Source organism: Dipodomys spectabilis, unplaced genomic scaffold, assembly GCF_019054845.1.
Source record: "Dipodomys spectabilis isolate Male_0828 unplaced genomic scaffold, ASM1905484v1 ptg000034l, whole genome shotgun sequence".
In the NCBI taxonomy this organism is placed as follows: Eukaryota; Metazoa; Chordata; class Mammalia; order Rodentia; family Heteromyidae; genus Dipodomys; species Dipodomys spectabilis.
In genome coordinates, this window is record NW_024870711.1 from 3,560,742 (window position 1) to 3,585,267 (window position 24,526).

General features: G+C 40.6%; 1 protein-coding gene across 1 annotated transcript; it reads left to right on the top strand.

Annotated features, from left to right (window-relative positions):
• The first annotated feature begins 743 nt into the window (after positions 1–743).
• On the top strand, positions 744–23,949 carry Wee2 (WEE2 oocyte meiosis inhibiting kinase). Its single transcript, XM_042677076.1, has 14 exons — positions 744–2,246; positions 4,063–4,212; positions 6,796–6,992; positions 7,579–7,639; positions 9,020–9,063; positions 9,407–9,458; positions 12,516–12,688; positions 13,967–14,088; positions 15,853–15,999; positions 17,352–17,459; positions 18,393–18,478; positions 19,632–19,802; positions 21,438–21,580; positions 23,787–23,949. Exons 1-14 carry the CDS (start codon positions 744–746, stop codon positions 23,947–23,949), a joined length of 3,120 nt encoding a protein of 1,039 aa, XP_042533010.1.
• Positions 23,950–24,526: the final 577 nt, after the last annotated feature.

Here is a 24,526-nt window from a genome sequence, read left to right on the forward strand (position 1 = left end):
CATGCAAGGCAAGCACTCTACCACTGAGCCACCTTCCCAGCTCTCCCTTATTTTTCTTATTCTGTGGTATCTTCCACAAGTTCTTGACCACATTTTCCCTCTTTCCCCACTTCATTTGCCACCCACCCTTGCAAGAACCCATAACTAGTACTTATTTTGTTGGACTTTGACTTTGTCTTTCTACAAAATTACACTATTTGGGATCTCCATAGATTCTACTCTACTGCGATTAGTTCATTTGTAACCATGTGTATTTCACCCTACCCCATGTTTTTTCTATGGTATAGGCTCATTCTAGCTACCACAAATGAGGGAAACCATTCAGTCTTTGTTTTTCTGGGTCTGACTTATTTCACTTATTATAAGTTTTTGTAGATGTTCCTGAGCTTATTTGCTCAAGGCTGGTGCTCTACCATCTGAGCCACAGCTCCACTTCCAGACTTTCCTGTCTGGACTTTGACCTGGAACTTCAGATCTTAGCCTCTTGAAAGGCTAAGATTCCAGGCGTGAGACACCAGGGCTGGGAAGAAGGTTTTTTAAAATCAGAATGGGAATAAGGATAAGCTGAGATCTTCTGGATTTGTGGTACTTAAGGCAGAAAATTCACAGGATGTGGCACAGCTGTAAGTTTGTAGCAGGAAAGGCCAGTTAAGATCGTAGAGCTTGCAGTTCAGTACTTTTCTTCTTATGTCTGTAGATTTCCGAGAGACCTTTCTGCCTATGCTGGAAACCGTTTCATTGGAATGGATGACAGATGGGTTAATAAAGAGCCAAGTCAGAGATTGGACCTTTCCTTGTGTGAAGAAGAAACCGAAAACCAAGAGCAGACGATACCACCACCGAGTGAGGAGGCCCAAAGTCGAACCCCAGAGAGAGGCGAGGCTCAGGATTTGGAGGCTCCCAGGACTCCCCTCCAGACGATACCACCACCAAGTGAGGAGGCCCAAAGTCGAACCCCAGAGAGAGGCGAGGCTCAGGATTTGGAGGCTCCCAGGACTCCCTTCCAGAGGATAACACCACAGGAGGAGGCCCAAAGCCCAACCCCAGAGAGAGGCAAGGCCCAGGATTTAGAGGCTCCCAGGACTCCCCTCCAGACGTTACCACCACCGAGTGAAAAGGCCCAAAGTCGAACCCCAGAGAGAGGCGACGCTCAGGATTTGGAGGCTCCCAGGACTCCCCTCCAGACGATACCACCACCAAGTGAGGAGGCCCAAAGTCGAATCCTAGAGAGAGGCGAGGCTCAGGATTTGGAGGCTCCCAGGACTCCCCTCCAGACGATACCACCACCAAGTGAGGAGGCCCAAAGTCGAACCCCAGAGAGAAGTGAGGCTCAGGATTTGGAGGCTCCCAGGACTCCCCTCCAGACGATACCACCACCGAGTGAGGAGGCCCAAAGTCGAACCCCAGAGAGAGGCGAGGCTCAGGATTTGGAGGCTCCCAGGACTCCCCTCCAGACGATACCACCACCGAGTGAGGAGGCCCAAAGTCGAACCCCAGAGAGAGGCGACGCTCAGGATTTGGAGGCTCCCAGGACTCCCCTCCAGACGATACCACCACCAAGTGAGGAGGCCCAAAGTCGAACCCTAGAGAGAGGCGAGGCTCAGGATTTGGAGGCTCCCAGGACTCCCCTCCAGACGATACCACCACCGAGTGAGGAGGCCCAAAGTCGAACCCCAGAGAGAAGTGAGGCTCAGGATTTGGAGGCTCCCAGGACTCCCCTCCAGATGATACCACCACCGAGTGAGGAGGCCCAAAGTCGAACTCCAGAGAGAGGCGAGGCTCAGGATTTGGAGGCTCCCAGGACTCCCCTCCAGACGATACCACCACCGAGTGAGGAGGCCCAAAGTCGAACCCCAGAGAGAAGTGAGGCTCAGGATTTGGAGGCTCCCAGGACTCCCCTCCAGATGATACCACCACCGAGTGAGGAGGCCCAAAGTCGAACTCCAGAGAGAGGCGAGGCTCAGGATTTGGAGGCTCCCAGGACTCCCTTCCAGATGATAACACCACAGGAGGAGGCCCAAAGTCGAACCCCAGAGAGAGGCGAGGCCCAGGATTTAGAGGCTCCCAGGACTCCCCTCCAGGACATACATGCGCGTGACAGCTCTAGGGAGAGCGACCAAGAAAGTCCGGATTCCATGATTCGGAGTCTAAGGTCAGAATCCCCCAAATGTCCAGCAACCCCAGCACGACCTGGCAGAAGAAGCGACCCGTGGCTCAGTGTCTGCCCTGCTACACCTAAGGTCAAAGTAAGTAAAGCCTCCTTCAGCTCTGGGTGGATTTGCAGGTGTGATAACCAGCCTCCCGGGTGACTAGGACCTCTGACGTATGTGTGAGTGGAAATGACAACACAGTGAAAACACAACAGAAATGCATGTCTTGCCCCTTTGTCTTCTCAACACCTATCCATGCCAGCCACGATTTGGTATTGGACACAGTTAAGTGTTGGGTGGAGAAACGTTCTTAGTTAAAAAGTACTAGATCTGGAAGGAATATGGGGATCTACACCTAGCCTGTGCTCTTAGGAGAAAAGCAAAGTCCCAAGAGATAAGCTCAGCCAATGGCAGACCAGATGAGCCACGTGATCTGTGGGCTTTGTTGAGTGTTCTTTTCCATTCTGACAGCTGACTGTATTTGGGGGTAATTAGTTACAAATGTTTCCTAAACTGGGACGTTCACTCTTTGAACATGTTTATATGTCTCAGCTGCTGTGCTCCCTAGAATTCCTCTCCTCTCCTGCCTTAGTGAAGTGCAGGCTCTCCCTAGGCAACTTCTCGGTATTTCTATACATAGGTAACTTGTTGGTATTTCTTTAAAAATTGAGATGGCAAGGAAGCAATGGTTGCTAATAGTTACCTACTCCTTTATCTTGGCCGTGATTGGTGGAGTATATGACTGATGTAATTCAAGCCAAGGTTGGGACCATGGTAACTCTTGAGTGAACTCTGGTGCCATGGTTTGTGGTGCTCTCAGATGGTATTAGCTCTGCTCTCTGCTGCTCAGCTTGAGGTCCTTAAGAACATTCAAGTAACATCTGTGATGCTGCGTGCAGGATAGTCGCTGCCAGCGGGCCCCTGTAGGGCCTGCTGGGTATGCAAACTGTGTTTAACAGGAGTTGCTAAGCTTCTTGTCTGAACTGCATACAAATTAATATGTCCAGGGGTCCATCGGTGAATTTTTCAGTGGTTCAAAGACCATCTGAATAATCATGCTTTTTGATTTTTCCTTTTTGAGATTCCATGTGCATAAGGCACATAAGACCCAATCTTTGTCCATAAAGACCTTACCTTGCAGAAGAGGGGGGGGGGACAGAGGGAGAATGGGAAGAGTTGTGCCGATAGATGTTCTGTGATAAATGCTTCAAGAATGCTGGGAATTCTCTGGGCTGATTCTCAGGGGGAAAAGAGAGGGAGGGGGAATCAAGAAAGGTGAAGAAAGACTAACTGGCAATGGAAGTTGGTACAGTGTTGATATCTGGTAGAGAACAGGCCAAGAATGTGGCTCAAATAAGAGAACAACAGGCCGTAAAACACGATCTGTTTACATCTTTCATTCATTTTATTGTTCACAACTTAACTGAACATCTTGCCATGTGAGCAGACCCTCTGTGGGCACAATCCCTTTACTGCTTTCAACAACAGGCCCTTAAGATGAATAAAGAGAAAAACGGAAGCAATAATTAAAGTTCAGATCATGCATGGTGGAAGAATGGCAGAAAATGATAAAAGAGAAATTAGGAATTACATTTAAAAGTATCAGGGAAGGCTTCCAAAGGAAGTAGTGTTGGAGAAGAACCTTAAAGGATGAATTGGAATTATCCAAGTAAAGAGGAAAATGAGAGCCCTAGGAAAGGAAAAATCAAAACATCCACCACATTTTCAAGGGAGAAGTGCATTTCACACTTGGAAAACTGTATGTTATTTAGTATGACCAGCAAAGAGGCAGGAAATGTGGTCAAAGTAAGAAGGCAAGAGATAGATCAGGATTTTTATTGAAGTGTTTAAGACCGTCATTAAATGATTTTATGTAGAGATCTTAAAAAACAAACCCTGAATTCATGTGTAGGGTGGATGGGATCAGGAGAGTATTGTTCTGCTAAGGACAGATAAGCGCCTGGCCTACCACAGGCACGGCAGGGATAGCCTGAAAGATGTTCAGGAAGCAGTGACTGTCATGATGGAGGAGTTGTGGGGAAAAGAAAGATCTAACATTACGGTGAGCCTTGTCACTTGACTGAGTGGTGAGTACCTTGAATCAAGATAGGAGACAGTGGATGGGGAAAGACACTGGGTTTGGAGAAAAGCAGATAATGTAAATAGTTGGATAAATGAGTTAGAGATCCATTTGGATATCTATGGCATTTAGGAAATGGGTGAGGTCATGTCAGGGGAGGGGGGAGATAAAGCCATATAGCTGCAGTGCCTGAGTAAGATAATGCCAAGATTTGAAGGACAGGCAGAGAATAAGTTTAGGAAGGAAGCTGGGAATGCAATTGGGAAACAATTACTTTATGAAAACTCAGTTTGGATCAGAGGAGTGGTAAGTGGTGATGGTTTGCTGAAGACAAGTCTGCAAAGGAAGGAAATGTTGCCTGAGTTCTGCTTGGCCCAAGAGCATTACATGAATGACTTCACTGCTCCATAAGGAATTCCGAACAGCATTGCTCAGAAATAAAAGCATCCTTAGAAAATAGTAAGGTCCCTAAACATGTTGAACACTAGCTTGAATAGGGTTCTATTGCAACACTAGAGATGTGATTCAAGCCTCAGGTAGTCTTTCCCAGTCCTAAGATACTATGATGGAGGTGTTGTCCTTCTGGGAAGTTCTCTCTCTTTTCTCAACCGTGTTAGAAGTGGCTGAGAGATATCCCTTGGTTTCTCATCTCCCAGAATCATCCCTATAGAGCTATTCAGCCTATACTCTCTGGAGTTCATTTATACTTAACCTTTGTTATCTTTCCAGAACTTTTCAGTCTAGTTTAGTTTCAGATCTCTTCCTTTCCTAATGGTGATTATCAATATTTTCCTTCCTACCATAAGTGGGGTTTGTGAATTCTATTGCCCTTCTTATTTCCAGACTAGAAGAATAATGTTGTCTACCCTGATATGAAAACTTGCCTTATTTCCTGACCCCCAAAATTATATGGGCTTTTTGAAATCTGGATTGAAATATGACAAGACAATTATTCCAAGTTGTATCATCACTGCTCCATATGTTATAGATAACATTTTAATTTTCCTGTGATAACCAGCATTGCAAAGAACTATTTCTCAGGGAATGATTTAGTATTCAATATAAATTCATTCAATATAAATTCAACTGAGAAATACCATTATGTAATACAGTTTTGTTTATCTTGAACTAATATTCAGTCCTCATGATAAACTCACTGGAAAACCATGTGTTTTTGGTGAAGGCTTTGACTACAGTCCCCTACAAATTCTATGATGTATTGCAAGACCCTTGTAAAAATCTTGAATGTGGCAACGACACACTTTTCTTCACTTACACAAGTTATTTGCACAATCTGCACACTCTGCAGCTGCTTCATTTCTCATCATATAAATAATTTATTGGATTTTTATTGATAAGTCCAGGAGTCATTCTTTGTATTGTCAGATTCCTTAGTGAGTCATATGATAGTTTGGCTTCTGCTTCTACACTGAAAAAAATATAGGCAAAGACCATCAAGCTGTAGTAGTGCAGAGAATGGACATGCTGCTATATGCTTACAAATCCAGAGTCCCGGCCTTCCTCTGGTCCCAAGCACTTAGGTCTAATGCAGTTCTGCTTTTTGATCTTACTTATTGGCTCTGCTTAGGTCTAGGCCTATGTCTCCTTACTGTGCTACACTTGGAGGAGTCTTTCACATTCTTCTATTTATTGGTAGTTGGTTATAGCTATTGCAAAGTTCTGAAATCTTGATTATTTTAGAGTATTAGTTTAGATCTCTTTAGTCTACTTCATAGAGTGCTTCTCATTTAATACTTTATTTTAAGTAATTAAGTAAAACTGAGAACTTCTTTTTTGTGTTTAGTTAAATATTTCCCATATAATGTGATTACTTCTAACATTGGTTAATTGAAAATTAATATACAGAATATGTTTTTTTTTTGGGTCCGATCATGGGGCCTGAACTCTGGGCCTGGGCGCTGTCCCTCAGTTCTTCAGCTCAGGGCTAGCGCTCTACCACTTGAGCCACAGTACCACTTCTGGCTTTTTTCTTTTTGCTTATCTGGTGCTGAGGAATCGAACCCAGGGCCTCATGCATGCAAGGCAAGTGTTCTACCACTGAGCCACCTTCCCAGCCCCTACACAGAATATTTCTTAAGAGGTAGAATTCATACCTGTACCCATTCGTGTCCAGCCCAACATCTACTTCTCAGCACCAAACAAATATTTGGATGAATAATGGAGGGTGTGTCAGTTTGATCTATGAGAACCTAAAGTAAGTATTGTATAGGAGACTTTAGTGTCCTTATCTTTAAAAATTGAAGTTAGGACTAGAATTGGTGGCTTTCATAGCTAGGTAGCAGAGTTTACCTAAGGGTAAGGATGGAATTTAACAAATGGATTCATGTGTTGACCTCAGGAATCAGAATATTTAGAGATGAAAAAAAAAGAATATTTAGAAGTGAGATCATGGGATGCTGTATTAAAAAAATAAAAGTATCCAGTATAATACAACTACTTCACAATGAACCAGAAAACCTTTCAAGGCCTTTTCAGCAATAACTTTCTTTTGCATTTATCTAATAAACATGGAACTTTAAAAAATTAACCCTATTCACCTTTCAGGGCCTGTCGAAAAATCCAATGATGTCTTCAGTGGGGAAGTCTGCCTCTCTAAGCTCTAAGCATTTGAAGAGCACACCTGGTCCACTCATGGATGAGAGGACCTCATTGTCTCTGGTCAATGTAAATCCATTCACCCCAGAGTCCTACAGAAAACTAATCCATCATTCAAAAGGCAAGAGGAAAACCCAAGGAGATCTGTAAGCTCACAATTGTCTCTTATTTTTAAGAACTCCTATGATTAAGTGGTAAGAAGAAAGCATTCAAATATGGATAGGAATAAGAACTCTATTTGCACGGAAACAAACAATATTTATGTGGCCATCCTCACTGAGTGTCAATGCTGATTATAAGGATCTTGGCATTTTTCCTATTCTGATGTGTACTTCAGATGGCTTCTTTATAAAAGAGTTGAGTAAGCAGTAGATGTCTCACTTCAGTTAGGAGGTGGATGAGCTAAAGAATAACATTCAAAGGTCTCCTTTGCTTAATATGAAGCTAGCAGAAGGCGTGTAGTTCATATTTCAAACAGCCCATTGCTACTTCAAGTTGAGCTCTGTGACTGGCAAAGAGAAATACAGTGAAAGTACTTTAATTTCTCCATAGGTGACAGGAGATTGATAAAAGAAAGGTAGTGGTAGTTTCATAAGAGCTGTAAAAAATACGGAAAGCCAAACTTCACTATTGCATAAAAGCCACAGCATGGTGGAAATGGCTCAATTAAGGATCATGAGTGTTACTCAGAGACATTACCAGGTTTCCTTATTGCATTTTTTTTTTTTACAGAATGGAATTTTCTTTACAGAATGCCCCAAATGGAGCAGCCATTTGTGTTGCTATGAACTCAGTGAAATAAATGCAAAAATAACAATCTAAACTTTGAAAAACATTTAATGTCTCATGTTGTTTCTTAGGAGTCAGTGCTGATGTGTTTTTTAGTCTGGTAGTCTGAACAGGTTGAATAGGCTGAACATCTAGTTTACTTTGGCTTCCAAGAATCTCATTTGCTGTAGTCCTTCAACAGTCTTTGTGAATTATTATTTAAGATAGTGACTCTACCCTCTCCCTGAAGCCAACAGGCAAAGTGCTAATATGTCCTTGAGTAATATCACTTTAGAGAATACTTTTCTCCCTTATTGTGTTGCCGTTTTTTGAAGGATCAGCATGTAGTATTAAATGTAAGCCACACATAGGAATCAATTTGTTTCATGAATGAAGTGTCATCCACTTGTAATTTGCACTCCAAACTTTTCTAAAAGGGAACTCGAGCTGGCCATTCATCAATTTGAAATCTTGCTCTCAGAACTGCAACCCCCCCCCCCCCCGCCCCCATGCAAAAAGTATGTTTATCAGTAACTTCTGTTTGTAAACGAAGGACAGCTCCATCTATAGTCTACCTGTGATTGGAGTTGAAAGCCAGGTTCTAGGGGATGTAGGTATTGGAAAGGTAGTGTTATATGCCAGTGCTTTGGCGTCTGATGTCATTTCTTTAAAATTTTCTTTTAGTTTGATCATTTTTTAAAAAATTGGTGAATGTGAACAACCAGTGTAATTTCTTTGAGACTCAGTTTTATCCTTTGTGAAATAGAGAATTCAACTTTCCTGAGAAATTTATTATTATTTATTTTTAATTTTTTTTTTATTTTCTTAAGGTACAAAGGGGTTGGCATGCAACAGAGCAGTTTAGGAATACAATGCCTCTTGGTCAATGTCACACCTGCCAACATTCTTCCCCACCCACTCCTTCCCCCAGTTTTCTTCATTTTTAAGTTATGCATTGCATTTTTTGTCCACTTAACAATTTGTGTATACAATGCATCTCAATCTGTGTCATCCCTTCAACCATCTTCCCCCACTTGACTCACCCCTTCCCTTTTTTTCTCAGTTCTGTTCAATGTATGATGCATTCTTGCCTGCATTCTGCTCCCTTCTCCCATTCATTCTTCTACCCCTTTCCCCTTGTGCCCTTACCATCATCTTGCAAGTACTCATTTCGTGGTACTTATTTTGTTGGGTGTTGACTTTCTAAAGAATACTCTCCATAGAGTCTGTTATACTTTACTTAATTCATTTATAACCACTTGGATATCACCCAGTGTGTTCACTTACAGGTTTATAGGCACATTCTACCTCTCACAAATGAGGGGAACCATGCAACATGTGTTTCTCTGGGTCTGGCTTACTTCATTAATCTAATTATTAACTAATGTAACCTCGAGTGAGTTAGCCATTTTGGGCCTTGGAGATGTTAATGCTCATTTACAGTTTCAGGTATGTTCTGTGTTCTCCCTGGTTTCCAGTTCTCAGCATGTGGTGATCTACATTCTGAAACCCCACTCTTCCCCCAGTCAGCCCCACTGAACCTTTGCTTTCACAGGCTCTCTACTTATAGAACTGGCTGCTGTCCTTGATATTAAGTGATGCCTTGTTCCTATCCTGTCCTAGGTTCTTGTGTTGAAATCTCCTGGCCATCTCTTCCCCTAAAGATAAATTCAAGGCAGGGGGGTGGGGGTGGCTATTGCTTTAGGTATTCTTGAAACCACAGAACCTAGCACAGTATCAAGATGTAAGTGTATCATATACTGACAAAACTTGATTTTTATGTACTTTCTAGTGAGGGAACCAGTGCAGAGGAAGGCAAAGAAGAACAAGGACGGCCTGCCAAGGTGAGTGCAGTCTTTTCACCAAATAGCACAACTTACCCATTTCATCCTATTCTCTCTCCCATCTCTCTCATCTTCTCAGTTCCCCTCATTCCATCCCCTCTCTCTCCTACTTACACACTCCTCTCTCTTACTTTTCCCAGCCTCTCTAGGCCCCTATCCCTATCTCTCTTCTACCTCCTACTCTCCTCACTACATAGATACACTTTTTGTTGTTGTTCTTAGTCGTGGTGCTTGAGCTCTGGGCCTGGGCGCTGTCCCTCAGCTCTTCAGCTCAAGGCAAACATTCCACCACTTGAGCCACTGCTCTACTTCTGGTTTTCTGGTGGTTAATTTGAGATAAGAGTTTCATGGACTACTTTCCGGCCTGGGCTGGCTTTGAACCACAATCCTCAGATCTCAGTGTCCCTGAATAGCTAGGATTACAGGCGTGAGCCACCAGCGCCCAGCCACAGACACACTTTTAGTGCATTACAGCTAAACTCATCTTGACTCCAGTCAGGCAGGCTCTATATTCTTAATTGTTCTTTTGACAGGCAATACCTGTTATATATTGCTAAAGTATTATCTTTGGCTGTTTTAGAATGAAAGGTTTCTGCTTCTGTTTTTACCTGAGAAAATGGCTATACTCATAGGCTAAAGAAATTTTGGGGGAAAATCAAGATACTTTTGGTTCCCAGATGGAGAAATTGAATGGTGAAAAATGTTATAGATCTAGAGATTTATATGTCAAATAATTAGCCCCTAAGGATGTCCACACACACACACACACACACACACACACACACACACACACACACACACATATATTCATTGTATAATACTCACAGTCTTTAATTTGGTAAACCTCCTCTGTCAATCCAGCCTAACAAAATAATAATGTAAGTATTGATCCCAGTATTATTTTATCTTAATTGTGGTAGCAAAAACAATGAGGCATGTTGCTACATGACCAATAATAGAGGCATAGTTAATTATAGTTTTAAGTCATTAGATTATTAAATTGTCACTAAGATTTTACAATGTATGAAAATATGTCTCTGTTCAATATGCAGTATATAAAGAGGCAAATTTTTATATATTGAATGATTACAACAATGTATTATATATTGGTCATAAAATTAGATGTGCAATAACTGCCATCATTTCAATGTCTTTGAATGATAGAAACTTAATGTGTTGTTTTCCCAATAATTCCTGAAGTTTTGGAGCAACTTGCTCTTACTTGTATAAACAAGTTAGTATTTTTAAACATCAGCACTTGACTCTCAACCATTGGAGAGAAAAAAGTGCTGGGCACGGTTTCTCATGCAAATGCATCTGATTCATGCCTTTGGGACTTTAGGCCTGTAACTTATTACTGTCTCACTTTGCATGTTGTCTCCTGGCTTCAGATAGAAATGCCAAAAATATTCATGAAACATTTAACATATGCCACCTATGGCATTTGGATCTCATAAGGGGAAAAGTATCTATGGGAAAATCACCGCCCAAGAAGAACTCACATCTTTGAAATTTCAAAGCAACCTGTGTATACACACAAATCTATAGGATGTGTGTATTTGTATGTACCTGTGTGGGGTGTGTATATGTATACATATATATCTATACACATATGGATATTTAAAATATCTATGGAGGGTCAACAAAAATATTTTTTGTAGGAAGTGAGTTGGGTAGGAGAGATGCGGATGAAGATGATCCTAGGCAAAAGAATGTGATTGTCAGTGCTTTGAAGGCAGAACAGGTCACCTGGGAGAGGGAGGTGGGCTTTCAGTCTCTTCTCATAAGAACAATTGGGTGTCAGATTCTGTGGTCTCCTCTTGTATAACTAATTCTTACTACTACTGCTAATAGCTGTAGAAAAATCCGAGTGCAGGGGGGAGAGAGAGAGAGAGAGAGAACGCACTTGATATTGGTTAGGTGTAGTTGATGGACACAGATTAGACTTAGATGTTAAAATGAGCTGGTAAATCTGACTTTAGGAGGTCCCAGGCCCTGAGGTCATGTCGGGATCCAGTGTGGCCACACCTTTCCCCCACCTGGCCACACCTCTTCCTGTCCCTGGCCTAGATAAGTCCTGGCCCTGGGGTAGGTCGCCTCTTTTCCTTTTCAGCCATCCATCTCCATCATGCACCGCAGGGGCAGCAGTTCAGAAAACTTTTCCTGCCTGAAAAAAATAATGAGCTGGTAAAAATGAAGTTTTTAACCTGATAACATTAGAAGATAAAAATCCCTGCCAACTGGAATACATTGGGAAAAGATAACTTTGGAAGATAAATTATCTTGGATTTAGATTCACATAAAGTTATGGAGAGTTTACTAAAACCTTCCCATTTTGTTGGGCATTATACTATGAGATATATTTCATATGTTATATGTAAAACAATATTGTATATTCTCATTTACTAGTCAAAAGTACCATGAATTAACATTTTCATGTTATAGATGGGAAAAGTGCTTGAGGTTATTTCCTAGCTGGCAAGTGAGCGATGTAACTAGTTTGCCGGTAGGGGGCGTGCTCATTATACAGGATAGGCACAATCAGGACTAATCCTTTGGATGGTTTTGCATTCAAATTGACTTTTTGGGGGTGAGGGTGAGGGGAGAAATCACAACAAGAATTTGTTGAATTTGAGATGAAAATATTAGCATCTGGACTTTGTGAAAGGTCAAGAAAGATGTCAAAGGAAGCATTTTTTTTAAAAACATGCTCTACCCTATTTCCTGGGATTCCTTCAGTTTAAGATAATAGAGCACTGGATTTGAGATGTTCCCTGTTGAAACACACAGAAAAGAATAATATGACTAGATATCATACATCTAAGGATATGTGAAAGGTCAGTGAGAATTGTATGGAACATTACAATAGAAGATGAAGTCAACGCTTGGGGAGCAATTGCTACTGTTTATTTCAACCCAAATAGAATCCATTGCCTTCACCTCAGGAGTACTTTTGAAAAACCAAGAGCAATTTATAAATGTAATATGGTTACCTTCTATTGCTCACAAGATGTTTAAGAAGAATTATTCTAATTCTCTTTTATTAAAATATTTCAGAAAAGTCTGCTAGAAGAAATTAACATGGCTTCCCGATATGCAAAGGAATTCTTGGAGGTAGAAAAACTTGGGGTTGGAGCATTTGGTACAGTCTACAAATGCATCAAGAGGCTGGATGGGTGTGTTTATGCAATCAAGTACTCGACAAGAACCTTTTCAGGCCTATCAAATGAGTGAGTGCCTTTGACATGTACTAGAAGCACAAATGTGGATTCAGAGAGCTGTTTCTTAACCAAATATTTTAAATGGTAGCATTTGTTATCGTTAAAAATATGCCACTTGTTATTTTGTTAATGATCATTTCAGGTCATGTTATGGATCTCTTGGCTTTTACTTTCTGCTACTGGGACTCCTGTTTTCTTTTTCTTTTCTTTTCTTTCTTTTTTTTTTTTTGTCAGTCATGGGGCTTGAACTCTGGGCTTTAGCACTGTCCCTCAGCTCTTTAGCTCAAGGCTAGTGCTTTACCACTTGAGCCACAGTGCTACTTCTGGTTTTCTGGTGGTCTATTGGAGATAGTCTCATGGCCTTTCCTGCCTGGGCTGGCTTTGAACTGTAATCCTCAGATCTCAGCCTCCTGAGTAGCTAGGATTACAGGAGTGAGCCACTGACAACTAGCTTTTGCTTTGTTGTTGCTGAATGAATAGATTTATGGAATGATCTTCCATTGATCTTTTTAGTTTGTTAGAAATACTGCCAAGAAGGGAGTTACTGCTAACTCATTGGTTTCTCTCTAACTTGCATGAATAGTGTATTCAATAGTGAAGTTTCAGAGACTGTAAGCAAGGAAAAATTATTAAAGTTTGTAGTTCAACCCTAGAACTAATTGTTAAAAATTTCTCCTTTTGATCATTAAGAAAACAAACATTTTTATTCAGCCAATGCTTTCTAGGAACTTGGTGAATACTTATTATGTTGAATTTAAAATTACAAGCTTCCATTTTTACTCTGAAACTCATCACAGACAACAGTTTGCTTTTCTTGTATTGGAATTTCCTACTGTATAATGAATCTCTTTCCCAAAAATATCTCAGCCACTGAGACTATATTGAATTCTCTGAGTTTTATATTGATTCCAATGACTAGCTTTTATAGAAAAGTAGAGGCCGATGACATTACAATCAAGTGTCTGATGGCCTTCTTGTTAAGCCCATTAAAATTTATATAGTGTAATACAGTGAAATTAAAACCTGAAGCATGTTAGCTATTGAGATAGTAAGCACCCTAAATTCAATGAGTTTGGTACCAGGCTGATCAAGGTTCTGCTTTTGGGTTTACCGTAATTTTGACTTTGGGCAAGTCATATAATTTCTGAAGACTTCATACTTTTCATGGTCTCATGTAGCTGTGATGATTGAATAAAATACAGCAGTTAGTACCTGATAAATGTTCTAGAGCTATGTATCACATGTTTTAATGTACCTTATCTTGATCAATGCATGTGCATCTGTTAGGAATTTGGATTTGCATGAAGTGTATGCTCATGCGGTGCTTGGACATCACCCACATGTGGTACGTTACTATTCTTCCTGGACAGAAGATGATCATGTGATCATCCAGAATGAATACTGCAATGGTAAGCATGTGAATTAATATCTATACAGAGAGAACTGAACTGTATAAATCTCCAGAAATTAATTCTACTTCCTTATGATTTATGCCAATGGTATCAGAGGTGTATTTAACATTTCTGTGCCATAATCTTGCTCAGAAGCAGAGTATCTGGGGGCATGGTTGAGTTGAACAGCAATTTTCAGGCACCTGTATTTCTTCCAAAGGTGTTGTGTCATGAGAGCATAGAAGCCAACTTCCTTTACACTTCACACTGAGATTTAAAAAAATGTTTTACTCTAGTAGGTTGAATGTGTAAATATTACTCTTACTATTCACTTGGTATTGTGAAAGAAACAAGCCATACCATTGTGGGAGATATTGAGGGGCCACATTGCTTTTTATATTTTCCTCTCTTTAATTAGTTATACAAAGGAGTTGCCATTCAATACATATGAATAGAATGTGTCTTGATCAGTGCCAACCTTGTCAACATTCTTACCCATTCCTCCCAATCTACCCCTTCCCTCACTTTTCCTAATTTTGTAAAATATGCATTAGATTTTTGGTTGTATTCTCCCCATCCTTCTTTTCTTTGCTCACACATCTGAAGTTTCTTTATCCCGATGAGGTTTGTGATATACACAATTACTGGTAATTTTCAAGTCAATTACTCCTACCTTTCTGACCTTTCAGCATTAGCATTCTCATCAGAACATGGGATGGGCACTGGGACCAAACTTGGTAATTTCAGAGATACTCTCCTCCATCCTTCAGGACCATACATACATAGTAGCTAGGAACAGGTGTGTGTGTGTGTGTGTGTGTGTGTGTGTGTGTGTGTGTGTGCACGTGTGTGCGTGCACGTCTTAGATCATAAAGAGCAGTCCTTGGACTTAACATCTAATTGATGGCTAAGCAGTTGACATGATAGCAATTGTGTGGCATTAGCTTTGGAAATGCTTTTCATCAAAATGTTCTGTGGTAAAGCAGAAAAGTGCTTCAAATTGAATAAAAGCTATCAATTATTATCAGGGGTAGCAAGTAATATTTTGGCCATAGTAACATTTGAACACCACATTTCTCTCCCCCATCAGCCCCCATCTTCAACTGAGCTGCTTTCTTCCAGTAATTTCAGTAACCACCAGATGGCCCTGAATATATAAATCTAGCCTGACATTTAAGAACAGTGAGTTGTGTTAAAGAGTTATTATTGTATGAATGAGTAAGTGAACAAGTAAGAAGTAAATAATACTGAAATGCTAGAACATGGACATATGGCCCAAAGAATGATTGGGTATTTCTCCAATGTCTCCTTATAGACATATTTCCTCTTAACCTTAGCTGTGGTCTTTGTAGAGCTCCTCTCTTGTAAGCTCACCACAAATCCCTTTTTCTAACAGTCGGTATGGGTAAAGAATAGATCCTTTTCTTATGCTTACGATTGAGCATTTGACTCTTCCTAGTCTCCTTCCTAATTCCCTTTTATGGAAATCTAAGATTTCTTGTCCTTTCCTTATCCGCTTCCCCTTTCTACCAAGGAAGCATGGTTTTATTTTCATGACTTTTAGCTGTTAACAAAGACAATATTAAATAACAAAAATCAACGAAACCAATATTCAACCTGATTCGAGGGTAATATAAGCATTTCAACATTTTCAAAAAGAAGAGATGAAGTGATTGTTTCCATGAATTATCATGAACTTAATGATCATTAATCCATCTCAATGTTGAAGGACCTTCTTTCACATTCTATGGGGTTATTCTCTGTTGTTTTTTTTTCCCCCAGGTGGAAGCTTACAAGCTGCTATATCTAAAAACACTAAGGCTGGCAATCATTTCCAAGAACCCAAACTCAAGGACATGCTTCTTCAGATTTCCTTGGGCCTCAAGTACATCCACAATGCTGGCATGGTACACATGGACATCAAACCTAGTCAGTATGGTCTCTCCTGTTCTTCCTGCAATATACTGTCTTTTTCACACCATCATCTGTGCCCATGTGTCTATCAAGTGTCAAAGATAGGCTGGGTGTAGTGATGTATATTTGTAATCCCAGCTACTCAAGAGACTGAGATTGGGAGAATCTGGGAGATCTCGTTTCAAGGCTAGCCTGGGGGAAAAAAGTTAGTGAGATGGCCATCTTGATCAATCAGCAGGGTGTGATGCTGTGCCTGCATGTGCAGCTATGGTAGGAGGCCATTGGTAAGAGGACTGCAGTCCAGGCTGGCCCAGGCACCATTAGGAGAACCTACTTGAAAACCAGTTAATTTTTTTGAAGGGTTGAGGGTTTAGCCCAAATGGGAAAGAACTTGAGTAACACCAGAATGAAAACAAATATCAAAGATTGTATTTGCTGGCAGAATCCCTTTCTCCCATTTGTCTTCCCTAAAATATCTTTAGCCATTTCCCACTTGGGTCCAGTGGACAGAAAGGAGAAACACTCCCATACAAGGAATAACATATCCAAATACTTACTTTACTACATAGATATGTGATAGTATATTGTTTATTTTCTCATTGTATTTACAACTAGTATACAGGGTTCCTTTGTGTGTGTGTGTGTGTGTGTGTGTGTGTGTGTGTGTGTGTGTGTGTGTGTGTGTGTGTGTGTGGTGTACGTGTATGTGTGTGTGCATGTGCACCTATCCTGAGGCTTAAACTCTGAGCCTGGGCACTGTCCTTAAGCTTTTTTTGCTCAAGGTTATTGCTCTACCATCGGAGCCACAGCTCCGTTTCCTCTTTTGGGTGGTTAATTGGAGAGAAGTTTCACAGACTTCCCTGTCCAGGCTGGCTTCCGACTGCAATCCTTAGATCTCAGCCTCCTGAGTAGCTAGGCATGAGCCATCAGCAGCCTAGCAGTACTATATATTTCAATTCACTGATCCAAGGGAGTGTGAGAGTGACTCTATCACTCTTTTATGTGAAATGTATGGACAAAATGTTAGTGTTTTGTGGATTTTATTTGAGATAGTAGCCTGCCACCAGCCTCTTTTGAGGGTGAGGGATTCATGAGGTCAGCATTGCCTGAACAGGTGCTACCAATCACTGCCGGTCTGGTGTGAGAAGAGAGATTTCATGGGAAAAGTAAAGATTGGAGTCTTGCAACAACCACCCAGGCAAAAGGAGGGAGCTCACGGTCCTCCTGTCTCAGCCTCCTAAGTGCTTGTGATGACAGACACGGGGTGTGTGGGGGGGTGTATTTTAGCGTCCTGAAATATCAAATCCAGAGTGTCATGTCAGATCTTTGAGGGATCATTACAGTTGTCTACTCTCTCTGTTTTTCAGGCAACATTTTCATTTGTCATAATATGCAAAGTGACTCTCCTGAAGGCCCAGAAGAAGCTGAAAATGAAGCTGATTGGTTTTTATCTGCCAGTGTGATATATAAAATTGGTGAGTCTGCCTTCTATGCCTACATGTATTCCATTATACTATAAAACCTATGCTGAGGATGCCATTTGGTCCAGTTCTAATAACAACATTGCTTAGGTTCTCTCTTCCCCCATAGTAGAGTTTGAAATGAGGCCTATACACTTGCTACATAGGTACTCTACTGCTTGAGTCATGCTTCTAGCCAATTTTTACTCGAGTTATTTTTGAGATAGGGTCTTGCCTTTTACCTGGGTTGGCTTAGATTCCAGTCCTGCCAGTTATGCTTCCATATATCTGGGATTACAGGGGCATACCACTGGGCCCAGCATTTTCTATCACGATGAGGGTCCCATGAACATTTTTGCCTGAGCTGGCTTAGAACCATAGTCCTTCCAATCTCTACCCCCAAACAGTAGAATTACAAGTGTGATCCACCAGTGCCTGCACATTATCCCCTCTTCATTAGTATATATTAATGGTAAATAGGAGTTTGTAATATTAATATACATGCATATCATGTACTCTGACTAAATTCACCCCTTCTATTACTATTTCTCTTCCCTCCTCCCTTTAAAAAGCAATATTTAACAAGTTTCTTCATTCTAATTTTGAAGATGTATATGGAGTTACCAAAATGCATACTTTTCTTTTCTTTTTTTTTTTTGGTTGTGGGGTTGAACTCAGAGCTTGAACACTGACCTTGAGCTCTTTTGCTCAAGGCTAATGCTCTACCAGAGCCACAGCTCCACATCTGTTTTTTTGGTGGCAAATTGGGGATAAGAGTCTTATAGACTTTCCTGCCCAAGCTAAGCATGGAACCATGATCCTCAGATCTCAGTCTCCTGAGTAGCTAGGTTTACAAGTGTGAGCCACAGGAGCCTGGCTGAAACATGTAAAGAGCTCTATTTTGTTTTCTTTCTTTCTTTCTTTTTCTTTCTTTTTTTTTTTTTTTAGGTGATCTGGGTCATGTGACATCCATAAGTAAACCAAAAGTGGAAGAAGGAGACATTTGCTTCCTGGCTAATGAGATTTTACAAGAGGTATAGATGGGAGAAATGGAGAGCATTGGATTTTAGTTATTTATGTTTTGGATTATGAACTCAGGGCCTCATGCTTGAAGCAAGTGACTTACCATTTAAGCCTTGTCTTCAGTCCCTTTTGTTTTACTTTATTTTCCTGATAAGGTCTTGCACTTTGCCCTGGCTTGTTCTTTGAGACAGATTTCCTTAATTTTTGCCCAGGCTAGCTTTGGACCTGCAGTCTTCCTATCTTTACCTTTCAAGTAGTTAGGATTACAGAAATATGTCACCACAGTTGGCCTTATTTTATATATATATATTATACATTCTATGCTTTTACCTTTTTAAATGAACTTTTTGAGACACGATCTGTATTGCCCAAGTTGGCCTTGACCTGATATAAGAGGCCCCAGACTCCTAACTAGCTGAGACTACAGGCCCTTTGAATTGATTGACTCTCAAATGAAGGCTTGAAACAACAAAGAAAATAATATATATATATATATTATAATTTAAATATGTAGTATCTCCTTTTCCATTTGGATTGGAAACCAAAGATAAGAAAGAAACATCCAAAAGAAATGGCAAAGCTGACTAGGTCAAAGATCAATCAGTATTCCTAGTGTTGTTTCTGGAAGTCCTACACTGTTTCTAGTTCTTCGAGAATTTGTAGTCTCACAGATCTGAGTATTAGAAGGGAGGCCCTACCTTTCTCGTATCAGCAGAATACCTCTTTATCATGCCATAATCCTCATAGCATTATCAGCTCTCCACTAAAATGACCTTGGGTCACTGACTATTTTCTAAGATACCTGTTGAATTTGAACTAGAAAGGCCACAACTTCTCCCTGGGTGATCATCAGGAAAAAAAAAAAAAACACTCAAAAAATGAGCCTTTTCTTTCCACAATCAGTTAATTTATGTGCCAAACTTCCTTGAGTGTGACAACAAAATGGTGCTGGGTTTGTCTTGGGCTCTTTAGGGCACTGTGGTGTTAATAAAATGGGTTTATCTTCCCTCTGTCTTAGAAATAAGCCACCAACTATGGTAAATGTCATTTTACTATAACTTAGAGCTTTTAGGTGCCCAAACGTGTATCTACTAAGAGTGTGTATTTCAATCTTAATTCTCTCCACTGTCAAACTAACTGGCCTTCCTATCTTCTGTTTTGCAGAATTATCGCTACCTCCCCAAAGCGGACATATTTTCCTTGGGATTGACCATGGCAGTAGCTGCGGGAGCGCAGTCACTACCTGCCAATGGTGAAGAGTGGCACCACATCCGCAGGGGCAACCTTCCCAGCATCCCTCAGGAGCTCTCGGAAGACTTCTACCAGTTGCTCAAGGTGACATCTCTCGTGAGAGAAGACATGATGAAATGCCTTTTTCTATAGTGTAAGGGCAAGTGGTGGTTGGCAGGAAAATGGAAAATTTGGTATTGCCATGAACAGAGAAAGAGGGATCTTCCAAATTCAGGAAAGATACAGGGCAGGCTGAAAACTTTATAAGGCAACAGATGTGATATTTACTGTCAAGGATTCTGTGGTCAACATTTTCTCTTGTTCTTCTTTATAATCTTGTTAAAAACGACACCTCATTTTTTTTTTTTTTTTGGATACCTCATTCTTGGAGAAGAAACCAGGAGAGGAAGCAGGGGAAGCTGAGGATTCAGAGCAGCCATTTGACTGCCGTATTCAGTTAATATTTGGTTAACTCTAAAACTAAACCTGGCCACTTCTCTCTTGCTTGATATTAATAGAAGATTATTCCAAACATATTTTGATAAGTAGGAAGCTACTTATTGATAATTGACACACACACACAGTTGACACACATGCACTTAGGTATTTCTACCATATTGAAATCATCTTAGGTTAGAGGTTGCAGATTTATCACATGAAAAATGCTTTAGTCATACTGCCATCATGGATTTTTGGGCAGTTCTGGAGATTGAATTAGTGTTTCATGTGTATTAGGCAAATACTCTACCACTTACGCTAGATACCCAGCTCTCTTCTTTGTATTTTGCTTAGGCGACTTCCTCACTAGTTTTTCACGGGGACTAGCCTCAACCTGGAGATCCTCCTGTCTCTAAAGTTTGAGTAGCTGGGATCATAGCCATAATAGTAAAGGAGGGGAGGGAATACAAGGGAATATCACTGGTAAAGAAAGCTCAGGTATCAACATCACCAGTGGTAACCATCATGTAAGAAAACCTTAGGTAAGGTAAGTAGAGACTGACATACCTTTAGAAACCATTATGCCTAATTTCATAGTGGGCCTCTATTAAGTAACAAGGGAGTATGATATAGCAGAACATAAAAAGATCTAATACTTGGGTGTTGGCTTTGGAGATTCCACTAAGACAAGTTACTTTAAAAAATATTAGTTGTACAACTACTTGTACAACCAGCTATTTAGTGTTGATTGTAATTGATGTATGGTTACTTATAGTTACAATTCCATAAGTCAGGTTATGAGTACAATGCACCTTGACCACTGTCACCCCTCCTATCATTCTTCCCCATGCCCCTCCCCATATCTTGCCTCAAGTTACATAGTGTCCTTTGAATATAATGACTGAATTTGCTTACTCTCCATTTTTTATTTCTCTTTTGTCCAAGACTGGGACTCCAACTGGGTATCTGATACTTATCCCCTACCACCTGAGTGATGCCTCCAACCCCGTCACCCTCCATTTGTGTGCCCACTCATGTCCCTAAGGAGTATCTCTTTTTCTACCTTAAAATCAAAGCATTCGACTAGTTTTTAAATCATCCAGTTCTTAAATATGACGCTTAAAGACAAGTCAAAGGTACCAATAACTGATGTTATGAGACATGGCCTATCTTTCTCTCTGAAGTGGAGCAAGCTTCCATTTCTTCTCCTGTTTGCACAAAGGAGAAGCAGTTGGCTTCAGTGGGGGAGCTTTTCCCAGTAGGGAAGCTTCTGTTTCCTTCCTTTTGGTCCTGTGTCATTAGAACATGATCCACCCTGACCCGGAGGAGAGACCTTCTGCAGCAGCTCTGGCCAGGAGTCAAGTTCTCCGGCCCTCCCTGGGGACCACAGAGGAGCTCCAGCAGCAGCTGGACTTGGAAAAGTCCAAGATAGCCGCACTGGAAAGGTAGATTTGGGGTGTTGGAATCAAGGAAGAATCTATGTCAAATCCTTCTCAATGTTATGATGGTCTGGTGTGTCTCCATGGATTTAAATTTGTGTGTATTCTATATTATACTACACAGTCCTAGCCATAGGACACTGGTAGCGGCGTGAGATTCTTTGTAGCATGGGACTGGGCAGTTCTTGGACTAGGGAGTTTAAGAGAAAATTCCAAGTAATATAAAGATAGTGATAGCAAGGGGGTATGGAATGCAAGGGAATACCACTGGTAGAGAAAACTCAGGCATCAACAGCACCAGTGTTAACATTCCTGTAAGAGAACCGTAGGTAAGATAAGTAGAGACTGACCTACATTTAGAAAGCATGGGTAAGTTTCATGGACAGGTGGGAAGACATCCTGTCCTGATACAGGCTTAAGTGAAGAGATGTTTTGCTGAGGAAAATCTCCTCTGGGCCTGTTGTAAGCACAAGTGAACTAACATAAATGTAGCATGTTGTCTAACACAGGACCCACACTTAGGCACTTAGAAACTACAAACTAAAGATCAAAGAAATATGATCTCTTATTCAAGTAGGCCTATATTCCTGTATGTATTCATTCACTAATTCATTTCTTCATTGAACAAGTGAGAATTAGTAAGGTGGGGGTAAAGTTGAGGGATAGTTGGCACAGTGCTGGATCAATAGTGTTGTGCAGGAATGGTTACTCTGTGTACAGTTACAAATAAATAAGGAAACGAAAGATGGCTGTTTCCTGAAGGAAGCTTAGAAATCTAACTTCTTTTGAATAAAAAAAAGACATCTGAGAAGTAAAACTTTGAAAGTTTGTAAAATCCCAAGCTGGCAGGTGCTGGTTGTCATGTCTGTAATCTTACTGCTCAGGAGATTGAGATATGAGGATTGAGGTTCAAAGTCAGACTGGGCAGGAAAGCCCATGAGATTCTTACATTAGCTACATAAAAAGTTGGAAGTGGGAGCTTTGGCTCATATGGTAGAGCACTAGCTTTGAGCACAAAGGCTCAGACCCTGAGTTCAAGCCCTAGTACGAGCCAAGAAAAACAAAGGAAGAAAGAAAAGAAAAGAAAGAAAGGAAGACAGAAGGAAAGAACAACAGAGAGCAGAAAGAAAAGTTCCAAACTGTTTTTTAAAATTATAAGTTATGTAGACTCTCAACCTCTAGTAAACTATTTACATTACATTGCTCCAGATAATAAAGTACAAAGAACTTTATGCAGTTATGTTTTTCAAAAGAATATAAGTGCCTGTTAAAGTGTGGTGTGTATGATACATGAAGCTAGCTCTGGAGGAATAAATAACCATCATCAACCAGTAATGGACACCTTTAGGGACAAGACAGATGGTATCTTAAAACCATTTAAACCAGGGGTTGGTAAATTTATCTTGAAAATGGTTATAAATATTCTATGTTTTGGAGGCCTATAATCTTTCTGTAATGACTGAACTCTGCCATTGGCAAAAACAACCAGTGGTTTTATATTTGTATATATATGACAATACATATAATATATATTAACACCACATATAACATATTCAATAAGTGGTTCAGCAAGACTTTATTTAAAAAACAGGTTAAGCTAGGGAATGGCTGCTTATGCCTGTAATCCTAGCTACTTAGGAGGCTGAGATCTGGAGGAAGAAATAAGAGGCCAGCTGGGGCAGAGAAGTCTGCTAGACTAACTCCAAAATAACCAGCCAAGAGTAGGGCTAGTGATGTAGCTCAAATGGAGGAGAATAAGACAAGTGAGCTCAGGCCCCTTAGTTCAAACCCCAGCACCACCCAAAACAAATCAGGGAGTGGGCCAGATTCTACCCAGATGCTATAGCTTTTCGACCCCATGGTTTTGATGTACACCCTGAAGACTTGTTCACTTTTAATTGTGAAGATTGTGTGCACCTGTAAGTAGGATCTGGAAAACAGAATCTACCATATGCGGTGGGTGTCAACCTTTTCTAAAAAGTAAAATTTATTAGCATCAATTGCATAAGTTTATTTATTGTGATGTCTACAACCAACCTGTATAAAATGTACCCCATTATGATACTCTTTCTTAATGACTGAATTGTGTCTTTTGTATATAGTTCAGGCCTGTATCTGTAAGACTCAAAAGATAAATCACTACTAGTTGTGATCATAAGCATTATTTCTAACTGGGGAAAGAGTAATGTGTGCTTTCCCTCTTTCATTGCAGGGAACTGAGAGAAGCCCAGCAAGCCCAGTCCTCCCAAGGAGACATCCCCCAGGGCCACCCCAGTGATTCTGAGGCCCACCCAGGACCAAGGAGCACAAAGCGTCTGGTTGGAGGAAAGAGTAGGAAGTCTTCAAGCTTTACCTGTGGGAAATCTTCCCCATAGAACTCACTTGCTATCATTCAGCCTTTTGCTATACAGCATTCACAAAGATACTGATCTCTTACCAAATGGAAAAATGAACCAACTGGAATGAGCTAAGATTTCAAAAGCCATCCTAATTTATCACCTACAGGTCATAAAGTTACCAAAGCGGCTTGTCCCAGGTAGCCATTTCTCTTCCATATTGTTGTAATGCCACCTGCTGACAATTAGAGTCTCAGGTTTAACTGATGAGCAAACATGATTAAAAGAATGAAAGAACGTTTGGCATGGTTTATAGTTTAGTTAGGGGCTATTGTTTATTTCTCCCCCAAAGAGCCCAGGAGCTCTATTAATAGAAGGGAATAAAATTTGGTTTTGAGTTGAATCACAGCTTCCAAGAAATGGTGCCTGGATTTCAACAGTGTTTCCTAGGTGATATAATGCTATTCCTAAAAGAATTACCCCATGAGCAAGTGGTTTTCCAAATGTACTTTCTGGAGAGATAAAAGCTTTTTAAATTTGATACTGTAATTATTAAATAAATGGCTCCATTATTGTGAGGTAGTTAGCAAAAAGACTGCAGCAGCATAGGCATTCC

Excerpts from the sequence above, each read along its gene's own strand:
- Wee2 (XM_042677076.1), top strand. The coding sequence starts at position 744 with ATGGATGACAGATGGGTTAATAAAGAGCCAAGTCAGAGATTGGACCTT. Across the intron at positions 18,479-19,631 it reads CTAATGAGATTTTACAAGAG|AATTATCGCTACCTCCCCAA; the intron begins GTATAGATGGGA and ends TCTGTTTTGCAG. Across the intron at positions 19,803-21,437 it reads ACTTCTACCAGTTGCTCAAG|AACATGATCCACCCTGACCC; the intron begins GTGACATCTCTC and ends CTGTGTCATTAG.